Below are 20,493 nucleotides of genomic sequence, written 5' to 3'. Positions count from 1 at the left end.
AGTTTATTTGCTCCAGAGTAAATACATTTGCATCATCTTTAGTCAGTCGATAGCATATGCATAATATCAATTTTAGTTCCATTATGCTGGATACTGACTTAAGTGGTTGAGATTCCACTTACACAATGGATATCATTCATAATGATCTAGTTAACCTGCCCTGCTGTGCTTTTTTTTACTGAGTTATGCAATGTTCAGAAAGTATACTTGTCTATGTGAGTTAGGTCAGGATATTCATGGCTACTTAACTCCAGATGATTGTGAAAAGTTACAATGCCACTTTTTTCTCCCGCCTGCCACAAATACCTCAGTTCTGAATCAAAAGCCACAAATTCATACTTGCAGAGGATGATTCTTTCTGTCATTCACATGTACTTTTTATTCTGCAACTTTGTGTTTTCCAAGATCTACCTAATAATGTTCACATTAAAAGACTCTTTTTTACAACATTTTTGCATTACCTCTCTTGGCTTAAAAATGCACTTAACTGTACACCAAAATTCAAACTTGATAAGAAAAAATATTTAAAGGAGAAGTTATTTTGTCCCTAAGCCTCAAATCAAAAGAGTCACAGCATTTCACTAGCATAAATGAGCACATAAAACACACGTTGATTTTCTATGGTCATGTTGTCAATTCGGTTTGCTTTGTCACTTGCCAGAGAACTCTATAATATTTGGGTAAAAGAAAGAAGGATGGCAAGTGATGGACAGAGAACAAACCATTCATTAATTGGGATATGGCTCAGAACTCACCCTCGGAGCAGATACAGAAAATTCATCAAAGCCCTATTTGTGGCACTGAACAGAACTTTCTGACAACAACAAGTGCTTCTCAAGGCAGATGTTTCTGCTTTGAGCTTAAAGATTAAAGTGGAACAAGCTCTGACACTTCTAGACTGAAACCTTTGTAGCTAGGAAAAGACTATTCTGTCTGAAACACAGTAAAACAAGATAATTTGGCTATATTACTCACTTACCATCTCTTTTTCACCTTTAAGAAGAGAGGTAACTGTTTGACTCAAAGAAGAGGAACAATTTGTTTTTATCCTACATGCCAATCTACCAATTTTTGAAGCTTTCAACATCACTTGTGTTCCCTTGGGTCCATAATAATGTGAATTGTCTTTATCCAAGTGCCTAGCAAATCATTGTCACATAGCAGCAGTCGACCTTTCTTTTCAATCTATGCACTGTTCAGGAGTTATAAATCAGTTGACTTTCAAGCTCGATGAGATGGCATATGCCCTGGTTTCAAGAACAGATGGAGGCTTGGGGGAAAATTGTTTCTGCAGGCTTGCTACAAGCAGCTCTGCTCCATAAAAGTGAACCATTCGCACTAATTTCTCACATAAATTATACAGGCAGGGAGCACCAGCCCATTCAGCAGAAAATCTTTCATCTAGCTTTCAGAGGTCATTTAGCAAATTTAAATTAAAGTTATTTCTGATACATGACTGGGTTTTCATTCCATACACTTTCAAGAGATGGCAATTTACATCAAATAAAGGGATGGCTTTAATTCTGTACACAAGGAAAAAAAAAGAATAGTAAATTAACTGCCATGAGATTACTGTTTTCTATAATCCTGGGATAAGATGCAACTATTAATTAGCCACAGAGGAGTTAATAAATGAATTATGGCAGCTCTATACTATAGAAATCAGGTAAACTGTCACTTCTCTGTGCAAGGCCTGCTTCAAACTCCAGCTGAAAGCTAGTCCTCAAATTCAGCGTTTGATGTTGTTGAAAGGTGATCTGAGTCATTCCAAGAAAACATCCGTTACTCTTTAAGGGGAACAAACTATTCAGCTCTTAAGCAAATGTATATGTCACATTCTTAACATAAGGTACTTTATGGGAACATAGAGAAAAGAGACATTCCGTTAGAATCTTAAATTATAAATATGAAAGAAATGGTAAAGACTAGAGAACTGTAAAAAAACTAACTCTGGAAAGAATTAGTTATTTCTGAGCCACAAGTGGTAAGATGGAAGAAAATGCAGCCAGCAGCCTCTGATCCATAATGTGACTTAATTCAGTGATTCACTTAAAGCATTACATTAAATATAGAAACAAAAAAAAATCAGTAAGAACACTGTATGGGAATAGTTACTTTGAATTTTATGGAATTTCACAAAAAATAGTGAAAACACACTGTTTTGATATAAGTCTTTCTTTAATCGCTTAGACCACAAATTGCTTCTTAAGACCTGCAAAGAAGTATCCTTTTCAGAAGTAAAAAAGAATTGTACAGAAAAGAGTAATATCATGAATGATTTGTAGACTAGTATTAGTGGTGATTAGTAGTGAGCCAACAGAAGCACATGCTTATATAGCCATTGGCTATCTAAATTTTTAATGACTGTTTTAAGTATTCATTTAATTGATGCATCATGATTTAGAAATGTTTTTCTGTTCAAAATTCATTCTAATAAACTGTTTTTGAACATTAAGATTTGAAGAGGCCCCTTTCATTTGGAATCAATTAGTGGTGGAATTAAATTATTGTAGAAATTTCAGACTTGAGAAACCTATAGTTCCAACACTTTCTGTGACCGTATGTACCACAGTATTGGAAAATAGAAGCACACGAAATTACTTACTCAATTAATTAAGGCAACTTAAGGCAACTAAGAATGTGGCCTTAATCAAAAGACATCAGCTTTGTAGCTTATTTTATTGTGTAAACAAAAGATAATTAATCTTAAGGACTTTTGAAGAAAAAACAACTACATAAAAAACAGCTATTTACCTATTAAACATAAATATAATCTTAAATTATTAAATATAAATTTAATTGGATACAAACTCTAAAAATATTAAATATAATTTTCAGTAGCTAGGAATTCCTAGATATAAGAAAGAGATTTAAATCTGCTATTATCAAAGGGATCATCGTAACTTCTCTATCTTTGGTGACTCAGGACATTTTAATTTATAGCTGATCAGAAATGGATTCCACTGAGCATCATAAGGGACTACAACACTAACAGATCAGTAGGAAAATTTATGATATCATAAGGAGAAAAAGGAAAAAGATAGTGGATAATATTTATTTACAGCAGTAAAGATCCCATTCTAATGCAGTCAATGGGAATTTTGTTATTTTATTTAGTAGAAGAGATATTATATTTATTTTGGAGCTCTTTTGTATTATTTACAGGCCATAGAGATGGCATAAGTGTAGTATATACAGAATATTGCTTAAGTGATTTAAAGGTTTTTTCATTTAAATGAGAATTAAGTTGTAGGCATTAAGAAGTGGCTATTTTTTAGCAGTATGTATCTGAAGGAAAGGAATGTTGGAGCATGAAACTGCGATTATAATTTTTAACAAGAAGAAAAAATCACATGCATATTGGTGACTTTGATAGTCATTGGTTGAGCACTAGCATCACAAAGATATCACAAAGACTCACAGAGTCACAAAGAATTATGAATGGCACTTGTCTATACACAAATGTTTATGAACAGTATTTGGTTTTGCTTACTTCACTAAGTCATAGCATAAAGATTACTAATAATATCTGACATAAGATGACATAACAGATATTGCTGCATTTGTAGTTTAAAACTGAATAATTCTTTCTTGCTACCATGTCACATCTTACGTTTGCTGCATTACTGTCTCTACAGTAGACTGCTTCACTGTTATTTTAAAAATAAAGTGCCTATTTTCCAAACTGTTCCTTTACACTGAATATGCTAATATAATTGTATTTTCCAGAGGTACTATTTAGAATTATTTTTTTCCAAGACCTCATTTCTTTACCTCAACTCATTTTTCTAATCTCTCTAAATTATTATGTATTATGTCTGGCTTAAGATATTCCTGCTTCCAATTGCTCTCTCCTGAATCCATATTGCAATTTTCTGTTGTGCCAACACAACTGAATTGGGGACAGGCTTACACAGGATCCCTGAAATGACTAAAGAAAAAAGAAATCCTCTGGAGAAGATAAAAGCAAATCTATTGCAGAAGAAAACACTGAGCTATGTCCTAAAACATTAATGAATACATTAAATAAAATAGAAACTAGCACCACTCTGTGCTATACCCACTACAGTTAATCATGATACATTGCCATTCCTCTTTGTACATAATCTTGCAAAAAGCTTCCATTCTGTATAACAATACTTGTGTGGGATTTTCAGGTTTTCTTTAAAATGACACTGTCCTTTCAACATCTTTTAATAAGAAGGTGTTAAACATAGTTTAGCAAAGAATAGAAGCAGAAAAAAATACATATATGAAAATAAATCTAAAAGAAAAACACTCTTTTTCATCAGCAGTTTGTTCTCTTTGCTTCCAGATATCTAAGGCTGCAATTCCATGAGCAGCTAAACTAATTGCTGTCAAAAGAAAAACTTTCTGAGGCCCTTCTCTTCTCTCCCATTCCTCATTGTACTTCACTAACGTTTCTCTCTCCCTCATCAACATTGCTTTAGCACTCATGGACCTTTTTACAAGCAAACTTCACAGGACTGCGAATATGTTACTAATTGAGCAAAAACATATCCACCTTTTTTTCCTGAGTTAGTGAGACAAATTTACTCATGCATGGCCCTATAAGCATCAGAGCCAGTGCCAAGTGCGCAGGTAAAGAAAAAGTGCGCAAGTGAGAGGTAAAGAAAAGCTATTAGATCATCCCAACTTGTAGAATCACATTTCACCTCTAAAAATTGCAAGACTTAGTATATCACTGGGTTCATTTTTATGGAAAACAAGCTCATTACAATTATTATTTTTTAGTTCTGTCATTTGAGCTTTGATAATTGTAACATAAGTTTACTTAATAGAACATAAAGAACAATATACAGTGTTTACTCATGTTGATTAATGCCAAAACAACTCCACAAAAATATTGAAAGACATGACCTGAGAGCTTGTGCACCTGAAAAATTGTCTCTTGCTTTTCAAACTGTATCAGTTGATATAATAAAATATATTACCTCTTGCTTAAAACTTTCCCCTCAAACAAACAAAAGAGGCTGCATTCTCAGAAAAAGAAAACAAAACCAAAAAGCCCATGTACCTTATGAAAAGATAAAAAAAGATTTTTCTTGGTGCTGGTACCAGCTTAATCATACAGTTCAGAATCTTATATATACTAACATACTAGACTAATAAAATCAAATGTGGGACAAGAGATGCTTATAAAAAGTGCAGCCCTGTGGTATGTTCAAATTACCTGTAGTCCCCATTCCCCAAAAAAACCTTCAGTAGTATGCATGAGGAAAAATGATGGCACAATTCAAACTCATGACTGAGTGTGGGAGAATGCTGTCTTCTACCGCTGCATCTGGCTTCTATCAACAAGAAGTAATTTTGCTGCCATAGCTTATACTAGCCCCTGATAATTAGGGCTATTTTGTTTTGTTTCAATAATTACCCTCCCTACATCACATACAAATAGAACAAAAAATCTCACAATAAAACAGTGATACTGTGCAATTATAGCATAATTAAAATATCACTGTTATCATTTATTCCTTTTTTCCTTTCACAAGAACCATCTGATTCATACAAGCAAATATAATTCAGTCAAGATTTTATAGAACATCTTCTCTAAGCATATTTCATCATTAAAAGCTTTTTATTTTCATTTTCATGAATTTTAGCAGTATGAAGTAAAATATATTTCTAAAATAAATTGCTTAATTAATCAGATCTAGAAATACATATTATGAACTGATGAAAATCAGCCATTTGACTTACGCTGTATGTTTTGACTATTGAATGTACTTAAAAGAAATGAAAAAAACAGACCTTACTTTATCTGTACCTTTAAATATTAACTAATGGTGAACAACATTCTCAGCCTCCTGCAGCAGTGGGCAGCCTCTAAGACATTAGAACCTACCTAAAGTAATGTTTGAACTGGAAAACTGTTTTTTGCCTACTTCATCTACTTAAACTGCACAATAATCAATGATGGTTGGGTGCCAAATTAAACAGCCTCAAGTGATTCTACTACCTCTGTATTGTTTTCTTGAGTGGCTGCCACAGAACTCAGCTTGGATTGATTTGTGATACTAAATCATGTGGAACAGAATAAGGGAAATAAGGTTGGACTAGACCATGCTGCTAGTGTAGGAATGGAACGGTTTGCTATTATGCTGCCTTCATGCATGTATGCAGAAATGGTGTTTAGAAAGAGGGGTTTAACAGCAATAGGAAAGGCAATTGTTGCATGAGACCACAGTCTCTCACATGAGATCTCACTAGTCCAATGCTTTACTGTGGTAGGTGGACGTTAGGCAACAAGACTGGAAATTAGGATAGGAAAAAAATATGTGCTGAGTCTTCAGAGACTTGGCTATTATGATCTTCATATGGTAGCGTATCTTCAAATAATTCAAATTCTGAGACACAGGGAACAACCATTTATTCTATACATTTGGCTTTGGTTGGAAGGCTTATGGAAAACAAATAGTTTAGGAAGAAGCCAACTAAGCAGTCACTAGCATAATCCAGTGGAATGATAGGCCTTATAATGGAATATTTGTGCAACAAATAGCAACAAAAATGTGGTAAATGGTTTGTGTCTCAGTCTGATTTTGAGAAATTAGATGTTATAATGCCCCAGGATATAAACTGAATTCTGTATATTTTTGAAGAGTTTTGCAGAATTTTGCAGATATTACCTGTGTGATCTTACCTGGTTTGGAAAGATTAGAGTGCAGGCTCATGCTCTAAATCTGTGAGTTTTAACCCTAAAGGTGTGTGACTTAGGTCATCTAAAGACCAGTCACAGGGAATAGTGGAATCTCATTCTGATTGTTGGTCAGGTCTTATTGGCTAAAGCCTTGCCTTGCTGCAAGAACTATTTATTGTTTATTGTACTGATTTAACATTGCTATGGACAACATAGTTGTAATTTCTCACAGCAAAAATATCCCTTCTATACTTCAATATGCAAAAAACATAGTTACTGTCAAATTATATAGTGCCACTTAACCACAATATAGGCCTAATCCTATTGGCTTCATTAAAAGCAGAATCAGTTCCAAAACTGCAAAATCCCTCTTTTTTGTGTTGAAATAACACAGCCATGCATTTAAAATTGGGATCATGTTCTTGACATGAACAATTCAAATCACTCTACAAATCTGACGTATTTTTCTCAGGCATTTCATGTTCATTTCCTGTAACCATCACTGCTTCCAGAAAAATCTTATTCTAGTCCAATAAATAACACAAAAAATAAAGTAATTCATGATAACCGAAATAATTAAATAGTAGGATCAGGTTAAAGATCAGCATTCATTTTTCAAATTAAATTTAAAAGTCTGTGGTAGTTAGAAGATTGGCAAGTTTTACAAATAACATCACCAAGCCTTTTAGAGGGAAACACAGCCGCATTAGAATGGAGTCATTAGGCAATACATTTATTTTGAAGCCAATTAACCTTTTGCCAGAGAAATGTCGGAGCTGTAATGGTTTCAGCAGTGGAGGTCAGCCTCTAACAGGGGCACGTATGACAGTGATTACGCTGTCTGACATACGCTGTAGACTGAGAGTACAGCTGTGGAATGAGAATCTGCCTTCGTTTGTATTCTGCTCTGCATTTTCAGGGAGCAGGCAATCTTGACCTATCCATTTAGGTAATTAAAGCTTCTATTTGGAAGTGTCCTGCAGGAAGGTGAAATTTGGGGGAGATAAATGGCTGCTGCTCACTGTATCCAGCCACTTCCATCATTTGATGGACTGCCTGAAATAGGCTGCATTGCCAGGTCCTCATAAAAATAGAGATGAATTGGGCTTGAGACAATTCTCTAAGGCAAAGCAACTCTGTCATCTTCCTTTCTGCAGCATATAATTTAATTGTTAGCCAAGGTAGACAGCTGACTCAAGGGCCTTTCTCTAACAGCTTCCCCACCATCTTCCATTTGCTAAGAAATTACTCCAGTTAATTTACTTATAAGCCAACTTTGTTTGGCAATGAGAGATGTCACTTCAGTAAGCTCATCTGGCTGTCACAGCTGCACCCTGACTTACCTTCCAGGCTATTTTGTTTCCTTTTGTATCATGCTCAAGGGCAATTGGGAAGTCTCCTCGCTCATAAAACTTGCGAAATACTGTGGGCTTTGTTGGTCTTTCTTTAAATGCTCCTGCAACTGGAGGACCTCTTACCTTAAAAAAAAACAAAAACAAAACAAAATTTAGTGGTAATACAGTTTGAGAAAAAGCTTAATTTTTATAGCTCAAAATAGAAACAGATAAGAAAGCAGTATAGCATTGATCTCACAGATTATAATTCATCTTATTCCTGACATGTTTTACTTCACTTCTTTGAAAATACATTTTTTCCAATGATCTACAGGTTTTGTTAACTGCTTTTTTTAGTTATCACTTTCAGATTCTCCCACTAAAACTGTTTAAATTTCAAAGTGGCTGCCTCAGTTGCCCCAACATTTTTAAACAAGAATAAAACAGCAAGCACATTTACAGTATGATTACTTTATTCTTCTTTATTTGACAGAAGTTCTTGGAAAATTAAGCATTTCTCCTTGAGAAATATTTTTCTGTTTGTCTGCTTATAGAAATAAGGCTCAAATGACCTTTCTTCAGCTTTTCAACAGAGATAGATTGAAAGAACACAAGACACTAGATAGAACATCTTGTAAGTGTGTAAGGGGGAAAGAAGCTGAAGCAGCACCAAGTGTCTAAAATCTGTATGACGTGTAAACTCTGTCTTTTTGGCAGCATAATCTTCACTCCCATAGAGTTCAAGGAGAATGCTTGGTTTTGGGCCTGGATGACAAACACGTTAACATTCTCTATTGAACTGCAGATATTCCTCCACAACCTCTATTTGAGAGTAAAACAGACTTTACTGTCAGTATCTTCTGCAAAACCCAACTTTTTGCCTTCTATAATCTCTTGAAAAGGGATAAGGTGCAAGAAAGGGTGATTATTAAGAGAAAAGAAGCCAAGCTTGTACTACGAAGTGATATGCCAGATGGATTGAAATCTGAAGAATTCTCACCCTATTTATGGCACAATACTTACTGTATTCACTAGTGTATTAATGTCAGCCAAGAGAGCTTGATTCTCTCTTCTAACATTCATATAAGTATACGCAATTCTAGTGAAATGACAATGGATTAAGTCTGGTATAAAACAAAAGTCTTCTACAGTTTTCAAGAGTAAGGCCTTGCCTGTGAAAGGGAATTAATCAGTATAACTCTTAAGGAATAAAATAAATTGATCTATAAAAGAATTCTGGTCATTTATGGCTTCTTGCTACTGTGTCCTTTCAACACTCTATAGGCTCCTGCAGAAAACTAAATACCTCCATCTGAACCTGTGTCTTTGTCTAGAGTATCTTTTCTTTCAGAATCTTTTCCCTCTCCCTTGACCTGGCACAATTAATATGGTTTACCCTCTTTCAGTCGCTCGGCTTCTAATCCATTCAACTTTTTTTTATTCACACTCTTCATTCTTAACTGCAGGTCATCTCTCTTTCTCCCTCCCATGTTGCTGTCAATTATGGTTCACCCAATCAGCCTTCCTCTCTGCTTTTGACTTCTAGGTCTAGGCTCTTTCTCTGTTTCCTTTCTTCACAGTTACCCACAGTTATCCTCAAACACTCTCTTCCATTGCAATAGCTTATTTAATCCCCTTGTTTTCTTGTCACCCCAGTTAAGTCCATTCATTTGACTTGGTTTCTGTCTGACCTAACTATCCTCCAAGCTTTCCTTTGTCTTCCTCTGGCCATTTCCTAGTCTCCTGCACCAGATCCCTTTCTCAGATGAATCTGGCCTTTATATGACTTCCAGTGCTTCAGTACTGATGACTGAAGCACTGGAAGGAATGAAGGAAAGTCTTCTCTCAAACATCTCCTCTCTATCTGTGTCGCCTTGGAGGAAGAAATTTGATTCAGGTCTGCCTGATTCCTTACCTGAATAATGGCTGATCAGTGTATTGTGTAGCCTTAGTGCTTGAATGACAGTCCCATTCCAGAAAAGCTCATTCTGTATTTTTATTTCTCAGCCAGACATAGCAATAACAGCAACTAACAATTCACATGAACATAATACAGAACTTCAAGTACTTATATGCAATCTGTTATTTAAGCTAATTAGCAAAGCTAATCCCAAATGCTAAAAGAGACTAGAGAGCTAAGCCAGTCTCAGATGCCCTCCACCTCTGACTCTTTCCTACGGCACTCTTGACTATTCTTCCATTTTTATACCCATTCATTTGGGATAAGAACTTTATGGAATTCTCTACATATATCCTTTGTCAAAAATGCCTTTATGACCTGCTTCTCACTATAAACATAAAAAGTGTTGTTTTCAAAAAAAGGTGAGAGTTTCAGGAATCATAAAACTTATCTCTTATTTTGTTTTGTTCTATTTGTCTCCTTATATGTCTCAAAGTCTTCAGTGACACTGACATTGGTTTCTAGTAGTATAGACATTCAGTTCTCTAGTGAAAAGAATACTACCACGTGATATCCTGTGCTTCATTTGTGATATTCTGTAATTTAACTGTGCTAACTACTGATCAAAATCTGACTTTGCACTTTTTTTTCCCCAAAGTATTTTGACATCATTTTCCACTGCCTTATAAGACTGAGGTAGTGAGGTCCACAAGTAATATGCCTAAACTGTACTTTACTACAAACTGCTTAAACTACGGCTACTAAACTGTGATGTACTGTCACACATTATTATGACAGATATACCGTGCCTAGTGAAAATAGATTTGATATGCATAGCTGAGAAGAATACTCTAGGAAAAGCATTTCTACGCAATGTAAATAAATCTACACTTACTGTTTTGCAGAGGAACAATTTGTTCTGTGCCACCAGTATAAGAGTGTTCACTTAACTTGTCTTTACTTGTTTTTGCATTTGATGCAAACCTATGAGCCACTGCTCGAGGCCACCATAAAAGCATCTGTGTTATTTTCTTACGATTTTCAATATCAGAATGACCTTCCTTTTAAACATGTTTTTCTGTAAAATACTAAGACTCCCTGTTCTGTTATAGTCTAACTTAAATTATTGATAAGGAATATGTTGTCTTTATCATATGAGATACAGCCCTAATTATTTCTTGCAGAGTCTCATCATTAGCAGTGGCTAATGCAATCCCAAACTACATCTCATCTGAAACCAGAAAATTTTCCTCTTGCAAACTCATGTTAATAATTTTAAAATGAACTTTTTTCTACTGCACCTTTGCAAAATTTCTAGAAAATATGGTGTGTTAATTGAACTTCCTCCTATTCTTCATTCAGGAAGAAAGAAACTGGAAGGAGTAGAAGGAACTTTGTTATCTAGTCCATTTCTCTACTATTACAGACAATTGTATAATACAAAGTCTTTCATAAATTGATCACAGATCTAATTATTTGTCCCTTTACTGCTGAAAGACTGTTGTACATCAATCTTACTTTGATGGTTAGAAACTACATCTCAAATAGTGTATCTAGCCTGATCCTCCACCTCAAAAATTTAGAATTAGAATTAGAAAAGTTTCAGAGAAGGATAACAAAAATGACTAGGTATGGAATGGCTTTTATACAAGAAAAGAATAAACCAGGATTCTTCGGTCTGAAAAAATAATGACTAGGGAGGGATATAACAAAGATCTATAAATTCATGACTTCATAGAGAGAATGGATAAGGACCAATTTTTCACTGTCTCTTTCAGTAAAAGTAGAGGGTTTCAAAAAAATCTAGTAAGTGACAAGTTTGGAACAAACAAAAGTAGTTATTTATTCATGCAATGAATAGTGGATTTGTAGAACTCCTTGCCAAAGTTTAGTGTTGTGAATTCTAAAAGTTTATATGTATTCAACATATGACTGGAAAAGGTGATGGAAGAGAAATCTATTCAGGTTTACTAAAACCACATTATCAGTGATCAGAAATACAATTGGTACTAGATACAGTCTGTCTAATAGATGGCATTACATTTACTCTCTCATGGCGATGTCATACTGGCATCGCATAGTCATCTTTGATTAACTGCCACAGCGACTATCTTTTCCAGTTGATGAACCCCATGTTAATAACAGAATTTCTTGTCACTCGTTTTAAGTGCATAACCTTGTACTTAGCACTATTATATTTAATTCCATTTCTATTATGCCAGTTCTCAGGGGCTTCCACTTCCATTTGTGTGACACTGTGATCTTCATCTGTATTAATAACACCTCCAAACTACATGTCAACCATGAATTTAATTTTATGATCCTCATTTTTTTTACCAAGGTCATTAATGAAAATGCTAAATAAGGGTAGCCCTAAAACCAATTCTTAAGGAGTTCCATTAATAACTTTTCTCTATTATCATATCTTTCCTTTCAACATTACATGTTTTTGTCTCCTCTTCAATATGGAGTTTCTTAACCAACTTACCCACCTCATAGTTCTTGTGCTGTAAAACTGGTAAAGTCATGACATACCAAATGCTTGACTGTAGGCTAGATAGAGGGATCTAGTGTTTTCCCTTTGTGTTAAAGAAGATTTTCTTGTCAGTTTGGTCTGTAATAGGAGTACAGGCCTTTTAACTACAAGGAAGAGCAACTGAACCCAAAGTGATGAAACAATATAGACAGGAATGAGCCTAAGGTCTGCCTAGAATAAAGAAATATCACCACTCAGGAACAGACTGAAACTATCCCTGCAGTGAGGAAATGGTACCTTATATGATTGAACTGTTGCTAAGCTTTAGGTTCACTGCACTGGGCCAACTTAGCATCTGAGAAAAATAGATTAAGAGATATTTGCCGGAGTGGCTGCACTGAGCTAACACTCTTTACCTTGTGCAAATAGTTTCCTTTCCTTCCTTTCTTTACTACTAGGGAGACCACCACTGTCATATTTAGTATTCAGATCTGAACATTATTCTTAAATGTAGACCTCTCTTGAGGTCATTTTAGCCATATATCTTCCTGAATTCTTGTGCAAGAATTAGATAATATATGGCCTTCCCTATCCATACACAGAATTCATCTTTCTTCCAGAGCCTTACCATCTCAAGCATTAATTACTAGGATGTTCTTTACTCTCACCTTGACAAATTGTGATTTTATCCATTGATATCACCAAATACACAGCTGCAGAAAACATTCTCTTACATCACTAAAACTGTCACTCTCCCATTAACAATTCCCTCCTATCTGCATGCAGTTGTGCTTATCATTCTCAGCTTCAGCTGACCAAAGATGTCAGCTTCTATTATTCACCTATAAAATTTTCAAACAAGCATCATCATCCTCATGCTTTTTCTATACTGATCAGCAGACATGAAGCTACTGAATTTTCTACCTTCCAAACTTTTTTTTACCAGGATAATAGTGATCCAACAGCTGCACTGATAATATTGTCAACTTCAAAAGTATGATTTTGTTACTTTTTTTTAATCCTGGATCTATCTGCATTTATTTTTTTATTTTCTCATAGTTAGATTACCTGCTTTTTGAGACCAGATTTTTCTTTGTTCTCTGTTTGCAGACTATCACAATGCAGGAATTCCAGTCATGGATTAGGATTAACTGCTATAAAACAGTAATACAAAAGCAACAATTAAATTCTGGAGCGGAGTATCCATCATAGCGGGCTGTTTCAAAATCTTTAGGCCAATCAAGTTCTCCAGGACAAAGTCAACTTTTCCTGTTTTTTGCTCTTCCTGTAGAAGAGATTTTTCTCACAATAGATGAATGTTGAAAAGCCTTTCCTAACAGTTCTCTTCCTCACACAGATTTAGCATTTCTCCATATACAACTGATTAGGATCTTTCTAGGTGTAACATGATAGTTTTTGAAAACATGTAGTCCATAATTACAGGGAAACATTTTAGAAATTGGAGGGATAATCCCTATTGATTTTTGTGACAGTTAAAATAATATGATTTACAAAGCTTATATAAATTATGCTTTTCAAAATCTAACAGAAATTTCACGGTTTTAGCTTTTAAGGGAAGACTGATGTGTTTTTACTAGTTCTACTGTTCAAACTGTTCTACTAGTAGTTTTACTGTTCAAATGCACAGCTGGTCAAAAAGGGAGTTTCTAGGAGTTGACACTGGGTCTGATACTATTCAACATCTTTATAAATGATCTGGATGACAGGATGATTGCATTCTCACTGAGTTTGCAGATGACACCAAACTGGGAGGAAGAGTTTCTACACCAGAAGGAACAGCTTTCATACAGAGAGACCTTGACAGGCTGGAAGACTCAGCCAACAAGATTTGCATGAGATTTAATAAAAATAAATATAATGTCCTGCACATAAGATGCAGTGATCTCATGCTGCAGGACAAGCAGTACAAGTACAAGACAGGCTGTGGTGTGACTGTTCAAAAGGACCTCGGGGTCCTCGCTGACAGCATTAAACTTGAGTCAGCAGTGCCCTTGGAGCAATGCAGACAAACTGTGTCCTGGAGTGCATCAGTAAGAGTATAGTCATCAGATCAAGGAATTCCACCCTATTTGGCATTTGTTGGGACACACTTGTAATTTTGTGTCCAGTTCTGGTACCCCCAGTTCATGAAAAAATTTGAAAAATTAGAGTGGGTGCAGCAGAAGACCATAAAGCTGGTTAGATGTCTGGAGACTTAGACAGAAGGTTGAAGGAACTGGGATTGTTCAACCTAGAGAAGGCTCAGGGGAAGAACTAAACACAGTCTTCCAAAACCTAAACGGTACTTATAAGGAATATGGAGGTATTCAGTTCACAAGGAGGCACAGTGATAGGACAAGAGGCTACAGACACAAGTTGCTTCAGGGGAAATTCTGATAATTCTGGATACCAAAGAAAAAAAATTCTTCACCACGAGAAAAAATAAATATTGGAATAGGTTGCCCAGAGAATTGGTGGAGTCTTCCTTCCATGAAATATTCAAGATTCATCTTGATAGGGACTTGAGTAAATTAATCTAAGGCCTGGCTTTCAAAAGAAGGTGGGCCAGATGATCTCCAGAGGTCCCTTCCAATCTAGGCTTCTCTGTGGTTCTATGATTTTAAGCAAAATATACACAAAGATATCATGCATAGCTTTTTCTTGTGATAATGAGCTTCTTCTTCCCACATTTTATATCGTTATCATTACTGACTAAAAGAGTCATTCTGAAATTTTTCCATTTATTGCAAAAAAAGTGGCAAATACTACCTTTTTCAACCTAACAAAAATATTTCATTGCCACACAGTTAGAGAGATTAAGATTAGAGTTCCAGTTAATTAAAGGCTAATATTCATGATGGCAAAGTATATGAAGCAATAAACAGCTTCTTAGGTTCGTTAAATGCCAAAGAGAAGTTGAACAGTTTGATAATTGCAAAACTAATTTATTGTAATTCTATGCCACTGAACTATGTGACAAGATAAAAGATACAAGCCATTAAGCAAAAAAGGGAGAAAGAACACATTTTTTCCTTGACTCACGAGCATTTAAAACCATTGTATCATGTTGCATTCTTCAACTTTTCAGTGATGGCACATTAGGAAAATGACTAAGAAAAATTATTTGAGGCCAGGTTTAAACAGTGATTAATTATTTGAGGACTGAGCTACATGGCCAAGTTTTCTAACTGAGTGTCAAATTGTATGCATACTCAGGGACCTAAAGAGGTACCTGCATAGGACAACCAGTGATGTTCTTGAAAACTAACACTGTAGTTTCATGAGCAGTTTAAGCCAGAAAAAATCGGCACTGATACTGAGATAAGTGGTCCTGCCTACCTCATTTGCCCCACTAAATGTTATTGCTCTCTATTGCTGACACAAGCTTTCACAGGATCAGATCAGGAATGACGCATTCTTATTTTATGTTGTTTTTTCTAGGTTGGTTTGTGAAGTAGATCAGATCCCTAAGCTGCTTTACTGCAAAGATGCATGAACCCGTAAGCTGATGCACAGAAGGAAGTGGCATGGAGTGGAACAGGAAGAAACTGGTGACTAATTCTTTCAGTGGCAGTGCTGCATGAAGAGCTAACTGGACACACGGTTTCTTAGTCTGCATATGCAGATACAGGTTGTTTTATTCCAGTCAGAAAAAGTCAATAACTGCTTAAGTGTTGTGTGGGAAATAAATGATGTTATCACATATAAGACAGCAGGAATCAGAATATTAAGAGAAAAATGTTTTTACTTCCTAAAACTAGAATAGGCTGAGATCCTACTATTTTTATATAACGTTTCATACAAAAAATATGACCAGTGACTTTGTAATCAAATTCAATGGCTAAAGACATATCTTTTTCTGATCTAGGGTAATGTATTTTGATGACACTTGGAAAGACTGAAAAATTTTCCAGTTTTTAATCTGCTCCGTTCCTATCAGCTTCCTTACGGGAAGACTGTTAGTTAGCTTGATCTTTCCCCCCCTCCCCCCCAACAATTTTTTTTTAATATTTAGCTTTAAGATATAGAGATCGAAAGTATTATGAACACTCAGCCTGTCTTGCCTGAAAAAATGTTTGCAGTCTTCCCTGAAAATATAGTATGGCACTATCATCTTGAACAGAGGTAACTTTTTAGAAACAAAATCATGACATCCTAATTCTTTGCATTCAAACTGAAAAATGTATTTGTTCTCAGCTACTTTCTACAAACAGAATGGAGTCTATTCATCCATGCTATTGGCTTAGGGCAGATGTAAAGGTGATGGTATCTAGGAAAAATTTGTATAACCACTGACAGGGTCTTTGTCTCATCCTCTCCTTATACTGGTCCATAAAAAAGGTGTTAAACATTCCACTTGGCTAATGCAGCACAGTCCTACCGTCAATCCACTGATTTCCCCACCAGAAATGTCATCATCCATTTCCTTGTTACTGGAGCCAAAAATTGCTTACAAATCCTAATTTGATCTTCAAGTAAAATACAAGATATATTAAATAAGTCAAATAAATTACACCAAGTGATAAAGAAATACTCAGGCTGGAAGGGATGAAACAATATGCAAACCATGCAATGCTGTGCTGACATACAAAGCTTTACTAGAACCATCAACCACAATACCCTCATCCACACAGTGCTGGGAGAGTCTTGGCTTGGCAGGCCAAGCAGAGGCATAACACTGCATAAACGCGGCTTGTTCTGAGAGCGCAAGTGCATGTGCAAAAGCTATGATCCCCTGCACTTCTGGTTCTGAAGTTAGTATGCACAGATCTGCCGGACTTCTAACACAGACAAGTCTTAGCCACCAGTCATGCATGCAATAACTTCAACGTTTTGGCAGTTACCTACCAACACAGCAAAAAAATTGCATGATTGTAGTATTTGGTGAGATTCCTACAGTTTTCTCTAACAGACATAATTAACAGTAGTAGTTAAGACTGGAAACGTAAGTCTTAGCAACTGTTTATTACCCAAATCTGCACTGGGCATCCTCAAGACTGTCTACTCCGAACAGCAACAAGCAGCAAGGCCTGTACTGTTCTGCCTTCACTTACTGATCCTAACTGGATTAAAGTAACATAGGTGGCTAATCCATGCTGCAGTCATGTTTTAATTTGTTGTGGAGACATATCCAGAATCGAATTAGAAACTTCCAATGACAGGAAAGGCACCCAATGGGTATTCTGAGTTCCAAACCAATCCTTTTTTTAATACCAATATTGCAAGCATTCAGTATCAAAAGAGCAAAATCCATCAATATGTATCAGACAAAAGCTTCTTATATCCAAAAACAAACTGGGAGAGCTTTCTTCATATGCACCACTCTTGATGTGCTTTAAATGGTGCCACATCTAACACTCAAAAGGTGCTTACAGGGCTACTGAACAAATTTGGACAACAGATCAAAGCCCATCTCATGTCTTCAAAAGTCAAAATGAGAGAAATCAATTCTAAGGTCCTAAAATGAAATTACTGATAGAAGGTCAGCAAACATTACAAATACTTCTAAAGCACCAGAACTTGAAAGAAAAATCAGACATGTGATTTTGTACAAAGATATTGTATCTCCTTATTGCCTTGAGACACTACTGAAAGTCATAAGCTGAATACAGAATTGCTTTATTTTGTCACTTCAGAAATATGTTTTATTAGGGAAAAGATAAGCTGTTTGGATAAGTCAAATGTGCCTATGTTACAGACTGTGTCTAGCATTTTGTTCTCAGAAGGTCCTCCATCTCTGATTCTTTGCTGGAGTATAATATAACTATTTTGTATCATTTAGATTTCTCTCCTGATGCTGGCCAAGCAATTTCCTTTAATGCAAAGGGAAATACTTCTTTTTCACCACGGAGAAGCCAGAAGAGTGACAACTGCTAATACATTTCTTCCTCTCCTTCTTTCATTCTACAAATTAATACAGTCTTTTTTTTCTTGCTGTATTTGTCTCACAAGGTTTGTAGGTACATCAATTCCACTAAAGCTTAATTTTTTCCTGATTGTGAGAATTCTTCTATCCACAGTCTAATTTTTAGAAAAGCATAAATTCATGAAGGTTACATCTACATTAGTGTTTTAGCTGAGATCAGAAGTGTGGTTTCGAAGTGAATCTCAAAATCATCCCCAACTATGGTGCTCCGGTTTGCACCAAGAAGCAGTTTTGAAGTGAATGAAATGGAGTTTTTTCAGGTGAAAACAGACTGGAAGATGTGCCTCAGGAGCACTAATTGCTAGTGTCACAAATGGGCTCTCAAACCATGGGGGCAGACAAGAGCCAAACTTGACAGGATAAAGCAAGTCCTCTGAAAAGCTTGTAATGTGGTCATCATATCCTCAGATCAACTCTTTTCCTTTGCTGCACTGCTTACTGACATGGACATAGCCGTAGCATATGCTTCTTTATGGTTGCACATGTATTTTTTGGATGCCAAATCAAATCTCATAGTTCTACATACTGCAAGTTATAAGAATGTTGTTGGCCAGCAAATAAAATGAAATGTGTGTGTTTTATTTATTTTTAATAATATTTATCAGATTTAGTTACAACTTACCCTTTGTGATTTCTCTAACCTTTAGTTGTTTATAATGCTCATACACATTATCATGGTGTATTTGTGTGTATTCCAGCATGAAGAGCAGGTGGTAAAACAGTAAAATATTAGGAGAGCTATTCTCAGCCAGTTCTACATTTTCATCACATACACATATATGAAGGGCCATGCTGGACTAGATCAAAGATCTTAACTTATTATCTTGGCCCTGACAGAAAAGGTCCAGGGAACGGAAAAAAAGCAAGGCTATCATATAGTCATCCTGCTGCTCATGTTTCCAAACTGAAATTCTTTTATATGCACTAGCTTTACAGAAACAGAGCTGCTATGGCTCTGTTTTTACAAAGATTTAAATTATTCTAATTTTCAGTTGCCAAAGTCCTGCCCACCCTTTCAGGTGCATGTATCCTACCTCTCCTTTTACACTAATTTTGGTGTTTGTCTGACTCAGCACTAAGCCATTTCAGTGCGCTGAGCCATCAGGAAACTGTTCACATTATTTTGTTAAAATAACTTTTTGCTAGAGAAAGTGCTGAAATGGTTCAACAGAATCAGAATGCCACCACAGTTGCTGAAGGGGAGGGAGAGGGAATGGCACATCTATGGTAGCTAGTAATTAAATCAACTTAGGCTGCCATAGAACCAAATATGAAAAGAGGTTAATTTTTTTCCCTGGCAGTTATTACATATTTAAGATGTGGTAATTAAGTCTCATTACATGTTCTGGTAAGTATGTTTAGTAATGTAAAATTCCTAGTGATAATATCTTGTGCGAGTTTAATGTGTTCGATTAGAAAGCTTAATTACAAAAATGTAGTAAAAAATGTGTTTCACATGTTTTAGAAATTAAATAGTTTTGTGAAAACTAAGTATTAGATAGGGAGGATAATAGGTGAGATGACAATTTGGAGCCCATGTCAACAATATTCAGAATATGTTAAAATAACGCTGCTATATTTAACTCTTGCTACAGCTCTGCAAATAAATTCATTTCCATGTCATGGAAATATTAAAAATACAGAAAATTAGGTTTACTGCAATTAAGAACAGTATCTGAAAATGTCTGGGTTTTTCACAAAAGAGAACAGGACCCCATCGGGTCAGTCACCCTTCGATCGTTGGTTTTTCAGCCCTAAGACAATCCCTGTGAATTGCATGTCTTAAGTCATTGACTTTGAAAGGCTGGCTTGAACTGAGAGCTAGTAAAAAAATTTGCTTGGGTTCAGCTAAAAGTTTGAAAAAAATGCATTCTTACCATAAAGTGTCTTATTTTTCCGAAACAGCTACCATGATAGAAGATTTTAGCACATGTTTAAAGAATACTACATTTTTCTACTATTCTACTATTCTCCTTTACTGCTTCATTACTCTTAATTTCAATGACACAAGAACATTCCAATTCAGTATTTGCCTTCTCTCTTCTCAAATCAGGTCTCTTGCTTCAGTTGCATGCTTCTGTTTGTTAGTGAGTTCCTACCCTAAAATTCTGCACAGTAGTGCACTGTTAAATAGTTGCTAAGTCAGTGATGGGTGAAATAATTCCTGTTCATAAAGTTATTACAGCACTTTTATAT

General features: G+C 35.6%; 1 protein-coding gene across 5 annotated transcripts in view; it reads right to left on the bottom strand.

Annotated features, from left to right (window-relative positions):
• The window catches only part of PACRG (parkin coregulated), a 268,812-nt gene that overhangs the window by 183,151 nt on the left and 65,168 nt on the right, over nucleotides 1-20,493 (bottom strand). For all 5 annotated transcript variants that reach the window (XM_026109870.2, XM_026109865.2, XM_026109872.2 and 2 more), the window contains exon 3: nucleotides 8,005-8,139. In XM_026109870.2, coding sequence (XP_025965655.1) covers nucleotides 8,005-8,139 — 135 coding nt within the window. The remainder of the gene's footprint in view (nucleotides 1-8,004; nucleotides 8,140-20,493) is intronic.

Source organism: Dromaius novaehollandiae, chromosome 3, assembly GCF_036370855.1.
Source record: "Dromaius novaehollandiae isolate bDroNov1 chromosome 3, bDroNov1.hap1, whole genome shotgun sequence".
Taxonomy (NCBI): domain Eukaryota; kingdom Metazoa; phylum Chordata; class Aves; order Casuariiformes; family Dromaiidae; genus Dromaius; species Dromaius novaehollandiae.
Note: the sequence above shows the minus strand (reverse complement) of the source record. Positions and strands in the feature narration are given on the sequence as shown.